The 7,244-nt window shown below is 35.0% G+C and overlaps 1 protein-coding gene across 1 annotated transcript; it reads left to right on the top strand.

Annotated features, from left to right (window-relative positions):
* The first annotated feature begins 290 nt into the window (after positions 1-290).
* LOC25488362 (protein PHOX1) lies at positions 291-6,817 on the top strand. The gene is made up of 3 exons (XM_013608437.3): positions 291-3,029; positions 3,107-3,346; positions 6,422-6,817. The coding sequence occupies exons 1-2, from the start codon at positions 1,001-1,003 to the stop codon at positions 3,253-3,255; spliced, it is 2,178 nt and encodes a 725-aa protein (XP_013463891.1). The 5' UTR covers positions 291-1,000; the 3' UTR covers positions 3,256-3,346; positions 6,422-6,817.
* Positions 6,818-7,244: the final 427 nt, after the last annotated feature.

Genomic DNA, 7,244 nt, shown 5'->3' with positions numbered 1-7,244 from the left:
TTTAATATATAATTAAAGATATTAAAGATAAAAGCTATACATTAATATATGTGATAGAGTCGACTATGTCACTTGATATATGATGAAAGGAGTAATAAATAAATAAATAAAAATGGAAAAACAAACTTGTGAATTGGTTCTTCTAATTTAGTTTGTTCCACATGGCTACTTCCACTGAGATTGTCCAAAAGATACGATATCATTTTCCTTTATAAGATCAATAAGATGGGTCCCATTAATTTTTTTATCATATGCTTTTCTCAAAGAATATATTAAAGAAATAAAAAGAAGAAGAAGAGTGTAAGAAATTGCAGATTCTCGTTTTTCAGATAAAAAATTCAACATTATCTTGTGTTGTTCTTTTTCTTTTGTGGCGTTCACGTCAAGAATGTGAAAATGTTGTTGCAAACAACATAACATAACATAACATGTCTTGTTCTTGTTGGGTTCCTTCCATTTCTCACATTTCAGATTCCAAAGTTTGATCCTTTCTCTCATAATCTTTCACCCAGATAAGTTTTTCATTCATTTCAAATTCTGGGTCTTCTTTAAATTTCTTGTTTTTCTCTTCTTTTCAACAAATTTTCAAATCTGAGTTGGGTTGTTCTTGTTCCCTCTCTGAATTGGGATTTGTGTCAGAAGAAACAAATCCTGATTTGGAGAGATGGGTATGTTTCTGTTCAATGGTTTTGAGCTTGTTTCATTGTAGCTGCTACTGTTCTATGTCATTTTGGTTATGTTGTTCTTGTATACAACTTTGAGGTTTTGAGCTTGTTTCATAGTAAATTGTCTTTTCTTCTTGAAAACCTTTGTGTTTGGTTTTTGATTGGTTGTTTTTTGTATGCAAAAGGAAAAAAAAAGTGTTTTTTTTTTTTTCTTCTTATGTGTTTGAGTTGAGTTGATTGAAGTATTGAACTGTGAGTGTTGTGAATTAGGAGGGTTTGTAATATATTGTATTGGATTGAATTAGTGTGTTTACTATTTGATTGTTGGGTTGAAAATGGGGAAGAAAAAGAAGCAAGTAGGAGAAACAAGTGAAGAAAATGGGAATCATAGTAACGACGGTGATAAAAGTCCGAATGCGTATGATAATGATACTTTGTTGTTTATTGCCAAGGCTCAAGAGTTGAAGGAAGAAGGTAATAAGATGTTTCAAAAGAGGGATCTTCGAGGAGCTATGGTAAGGTATGAAAAAGCGCTCAAATTGCTTCCGAGAGATCATATAGATGTGTCGTATGTGCGGAGTAATATGGCTGCGTGCTATATGCAGATGGGACTTGGTGAGTACCCTAGGGCGATTAATGAATGCAATTTGGCTCTTGAAGTTACTCCGAAATACGGTAAAGCTTTGTTGAAGAGAGCGAGGTGTTACGAGGCTTTGAATAGATTGGATTTAGCATTGAGAGATGTTAGTACTGTTTTGAAGATAGAGCCGAATAATATCATGGCGTTGGAGATCTCAGATAAGGTGAAAAGTGCACTTGAAGATAGAGGGTTAAGAGTAAATGATGAGAAAATTGAGTTGCCTCCGGATTATGTCGAACCATCTTTTGATGTGCCTTCCGAAAAGGCGAAAGAAAAGAAACAGAAGAAAAAGAGCAAAAAAGAGAAGGTGAAGGCTTCTGATGAAATTGTAGAGAAGCAAGCTGAGGAGAAACTAGAAGAGAAGAAAGAGGAGGACAACATTGCACCAAATAAGGCTGAGGACGATCATCTTAAAGAGAAAAAGAGTAATAAATCGAAAAAGAAGGCAGCCAAGGAAAAAATTGATAAGCAGAAAGAGGATGTTAAGGAGGTCAATGAAGAAAAAAGTAATGGTAGAAGCGTAGATGTACCTAAGAAAACAGCAAAACTTGTTTTTGGTGATGATATAAGATGGGCTCAATTGCCGATTAATTGCAGCCTTTTTCAGCTAAGAGAAGTTATTTGTGACAGGTTCCCAAGCCTAGGAGCAGTTCTTGTCAAATATAGAGATCAAGAAGGCGACTTGATCACAATCACTTCGGATGAAGAATTGAAGTGGGCTGAAACAGGATCACAGGGTTCTATTCGACTGTATATAGTAGAAGCTAATCCTAATCACGATCCATTCTATGAGAAACTTCATCTGAATTATGTGGAAAAGGTTGAAATGGATAATGCTCCTAAGAGCGGTAGTGTGGTGAAATCGAAGGAAATTGTTAGCTCATCTTGCGTTGAGGATTGGATAATAAAGTTCGCAGATTTGTTTAAAAATCATGTTGGGTTTGAATCCGACAGATACTTAGATTTTCATGAACTTGGGATGAAGCTCTATTCAGAGGCTGTGGAAGAGACGGTTACAAGTGAAGAAGCGCAAGGCCTATTTGACATGGCAGGAGGTAAGTTCCAAGAGATGACAGCTCTAGCATTGTTCAATTGGGGAAATGTGCATATGTCTAGGGCAAGGAAGAAAGTGTATTTAACCGAAGAAGATTCTTCTAAAGAGCATATGTGTGAACAAATTAAAAGTTCGTATGAATGGGCGCAGAAAGAATATGCAAAAGCTGGAGAAAAATTTGAAGCAGCCATTAAAATTAAGTCAGATTTTTACGAAGGCTTTCTTGCTCTTGGTCAGCAGCGGTTCGAACAAGCGAAACTTTCCTGGTATTATGCACTCAGTAGTAATATAGATTTACCAACATGGCCCTCCACAGAGGTTCTTCATCTTTACAACAATGCTGAGGAGAATATGGAAAAAGGAATGCTGATATGGGAAGAATCACAAGAGCAGCAGCTCAATGAAACCTCCACTACCGGGTTGGATGGGTTATTTGAAAATATGTCATCAGATGAAACTGCTGTGCTGGCGGCAAACATGAGGTCACAGATAAATCTCTTGTGGGGTACTATGCTGTATGAACGCTCACTTGTGGAATTCAAATTAGGGCTACCCGTATGGCATGAATCATTGGAAACTGCGATTGAGAAGTTTGAACATGCAGGAGCTTCTCCAACAGATGTAGCTGTAATGTTGAAAAACCACTGTTCAAATAACACTGCTGTAGATGGTAATTTATCTTTCGTAGCTCAAAAGTTTTTACCTGAATATATATGTTTTCATATATACTAACACTTCTTCTAACAGGTCTAGGTTTCAAAATTGATGAAATAGTACAGGCATGGAATGAGATGTATGAAGCTAAAAAGTTGCAGAAAGGAGTTTCATCCTTTCGTTTGGAACCCTTGTTCAGAAGAAGGGTATCGAAGATTTACCATGCCTTTGAGCTTGTATGAGTTGCTTCCTTTTCTTCAAGTTGTTGAAGAATCATAGAGCCAGCACTCACATAGGTTGCTTCTGTGCCTGAATTGCTATTGTCATCATAAGGTAATAGCATTCCTGTTATTTGCTTCTTTTAAGTAGTGTTTTAATTGCCTGCATTTGTATATGTGCATGATTTGTTCTCTGATATGTACATTTCTTTAAAATGAGAAGCTATGAGTGCATCTTGCAAAAGCTACTTACAGATATGAGAATGATAAGTAGCTGTATTGTGTAGAATATTGGTGTTAGATTTAGCAAATGAAATTCACAATAAGGACTTCAGTATATAGCATTAGTCTATGTGATTATGGAAAGTTGGAAACTACTTCTCAATCTGCTATTAGAACACCCATTAAGAGGGTTTGAAGCAGGAAGGGGAGGTTGATAACAGAATACTATATTCACAAGGAGTCGCTAAAAACCTATGAAACACTGACTCTGGCACGGATGTCGGATACTGGGCCAGACACGGACACACCGACAATGCTGATGTCAATAACATAGGACACCTATACATACACACACATATAATATAATAATTAAATAAATATGAGCATCATTTATAAAATATTTAAATTGAGCAATTTGTTACATTACAGAAATTCTGAAACAAGATATGCTAGTCACTAACTACTGCAGAAGATGCATGTGTGTGAAAAGATGTGCATATACGAAAAATCTTCAAATGCCTGGTTGAAATACTAATATATTTTAAAAGTTTTTTTGTTCAAATCTGTTTAGGAAAAAATTAGAAGAGGTATCCATTACTCTCATAGCATTTCTAAGTTGTTACTGAAGAGTTCTAAAGTGTGTCTAAGGAAAGAAATAAAAGTATTTTGAGACACTTGTTTGAGTTGGCAGACAGGTTTCATACGGATGTCGGACACGGAGACATGCCTAATCCTTGCTGTATAGTTCAAAAAGGAAATACTAAATAAATTTTGCATTGAAAATATAAATTGTTTAACTTTTAGAACATTGAATGCAAGTTCCAAGAAAATATTTCTATGGTTAGCTTTTTAACTTGTGCCTTGAGGGAACAAGTTAACATTTCCCTAGTTAAAAACAGTTACTGTGTCAAGTAGGCAATTAGTTGTAATTTGAGAATTTGAGGGGGGCAAGAAAAACTGGGAAGAGAGAGTTAGTAACTGTCTAGTTGACACTTGACAGTAAATTATACGAAAGGAACCATGGTTTTAAATTGAGGTCTGCAACCGCAATTGTGGATTTTGATGTCTCCACATTGGTGTCCCAACCGCAATTTTGACCGCATTTCCTCATTTTACTGCAATAAAAAGGTCCGTAGTGAAAAGTGTAACCGCGACCGCAATTTAAAACCATGATATGAACCAAAGTATATTGATACCAGAAATAAGGAATAATATAGCTCTGCTCTTTACGATTTGAGGTCTATCCCTCTTAAACAGAAAACAATGATAAGAGTGAAGAAAACAGGAGATGAACTCCTGCCTCAAACATGATGCTTGCCCATGCATTTTCCAAAATATCCCTTACCCTCCACTTTGCCCTTTCAACTCTCTTTATAATCATCACACTAACCAATAGTCTACTGCCACCTGTCCTATCATTCAGTTATCTCTTGTGAGTGAGTATTTTCGCTGTTTCCCCTTGTAGCTCCTAACAACTGTGGGTCTAATATTATAATAAAACTTTAGATGATTAAATAGCAAATGGAGAGTTAGTGAGACACATTTGATTTCAGACGGATTCAGTGGTAGAAGAATCAGCTTGTCAGAAAGGAAAAAAAAAGGAGGTAGGAGAATCTAGGTTTCTCTCATACACCCGTGTGAGACTTGTTTTCTCTTTGCGATATTTTCTACATCCATGTCAATTCTTGTTAATCAATACACTACTGAGTTATAGAGTGGGGTTTGACTTGAATAAACTTTTTATTGGTTTCGTTATTCCTTTTCTAGTTTTATTTGAATCCCTTTAGAGATGTTTTCCTCTTGAAAAAGAATAAAAATACATTGCTTTGATTACACCGCAAGAAATTTGGCAGATCTATTTTTTTTTCAGACTAAATCAACCTTTGATACAATAAGTATAACTTCTTTTTGGATCGAGTTAATGGATTTCATTGCCCTACATCAATTATTGTGCATGTATCTTTGAAAAATAATATTTCATGACTGAGTTATCAATTGAAACAATAGGAGTCATGGAGCACACTGAATTAATGGAAATGGATTAAGTTATGTAATGTTTTCAAATATTTGCTTCTTCTATATGTCACTATGAAGATTAGTTAGAAAGATGACTGTTTTGAACATGTATAGTTTGTATTATAATTTGGTTGGCTTCAACAAACTTATTTACAACTTATTTCGACTTATAACTTAAGTGTTTCGGAAACTTATGAAAATAGTTTCTGATGTGCCCGTAAGTTATTTCCAGCTTATTTCAATATGCTCTCTGGGGTAGCTTATGAAAATAACTTATATGAAAACAAGGGGATATACGATTAGATTGGTGGTTGAGGGGAGAGAGTTAATAAATGGAGTGGTAAGGAAGGAGAGAGTTCAACCCCCCTTGCATAATACCTGCATATGATTTGAATATACGAGATAGCTAATTAGTCCCTTAAATTTAAGAACACCAATCAATTTAGTCCCTCAATTGAAATATCTCTAGTAAAAAAGGGCAGCCCGGTGCACAAGGCTCCCCCTTTTTTGGTGTAGTCTACGCAGTCTTACCCTGTTCAGTCACGTGACAATAACTTTACCGTTACGTCAAGGCTCCCCCTTTCTCTTCAGTAAACATTCATCAAAATCAATAAAAGTCCTGGATATGATTTAAATGGTCTCTTGGTGTATCAATATTAGTAAAAACCTTTAAAATTGTGCTGCTAAAATTGGAAAAATGACTACGACATTATTTAATTTAGGAGGAGACTAAACTGCTAATTTGCAGATTTGAGGGACTAAATTGACTCATCCTTACAATTTTAAGGACTAAAATGCTGATTTGCTCATTTTGGACTTTAAATCCAATGAACATTTGTGTCACATCTGTTTGAGATTTTGTGCATGATTGGCATTACTCAATGACATTAGCTTCTTCCGTTGGATTTTGTTCATAAAATATGACAATTATCTTTGTTGTGTTATTCTGCAGGTTTGTTTTGCTATTTTCTGGAGTTCGGTTTCTAGTTCAACATTGTAGTAATAGAAAAGAAGAAAGGGAAAAAAAAAACATATTCTTTGCATTGTGATTGCTTAGTTGTTCCAAGAATGTAGGAGATTGCAAGTTCGTTTTACAGGTTGGGAAGATAGAGATGCAGGAATTGCTTTTAACTGAATTTGTCATTGCTCATATTGCCTTCCCTTTATGGTTAGGTTTAGGATTAATTTGAGTTTATACAGAAAACATTGGGAGATATATATTAGAATGCTTGTTTTTTCCTTGTTCTGTAATTTATCCATTGTAAACTACTTGTTGAGTTAGTGTTGATTCATGAGATTTCCTTGTACTAGATTATTGAACTTACCAATCTAATTTTATTTAAAGAAACTGGCTCAGTTTTTATCATTTCTTTTACTACATGTTTGATGTTCACACTCTTATGTGTTTACCACACATGTAAATAGTTATACTCCTCAAGATTCTAGGTTCAATTCTCTTTAGTGTCAATTTGAGTGGGTTAATTTAACTTCTTAAAAAAAAACACGCATGTAAATTGTTATCATGTCACAATCGCATTAATCCAATTCCAAGTCTTGATCATTACCAATTACCAGCCATTGACGGTACACCACCCATAACTACCAACTGTGTGTGTACATATTTTTCCAGATCCTCTCCATTTCCTCTAAAAGTAGAGAACTCAAGTTCAACTCATGTGGATCGGATACACGGAATAAAAAAAATCAATGATTGACGTTAAATTATTCTAAAAAAATGATAGACTCGAGTTCTTTTACCCTATCCTTTGATAATT

Source organism: Medicago truncatula, chromosome 2, assembly GCF_003473485.1.
Source record: "Medicago truncatula cultivar Jemalong A17 chromosome 2, MtrunA17r5.0-ANR, whole genome shotgun sequence".
NCBI lineage: Eukaryota > Viridiplantae > Streptophyta > Magnoliopsida > Fabales > Fabaceae > Medicago > Medicago truncatula.
This window is presented reverse-complemented; position numbering and strand designations above follow the sequence as displayed.

Bases quoted from the DNA above. Each gene is read 5' to 3' on its own strand.
- LOC25488362 (XM_013608437.3), top strand. From the start codon at position 1,001: ATGGGGAAGAAAAAGAAGCAAGTAGGAGAAACAAGTGAAGAAAATGGG. The intron at 3,030-3,106 runs GTAATTTATCTT...TTCTTCTAACAG, and splicing joins AAATAACACTGCTGTAGATG to GTCTAGGTTTCAAAATTGAT.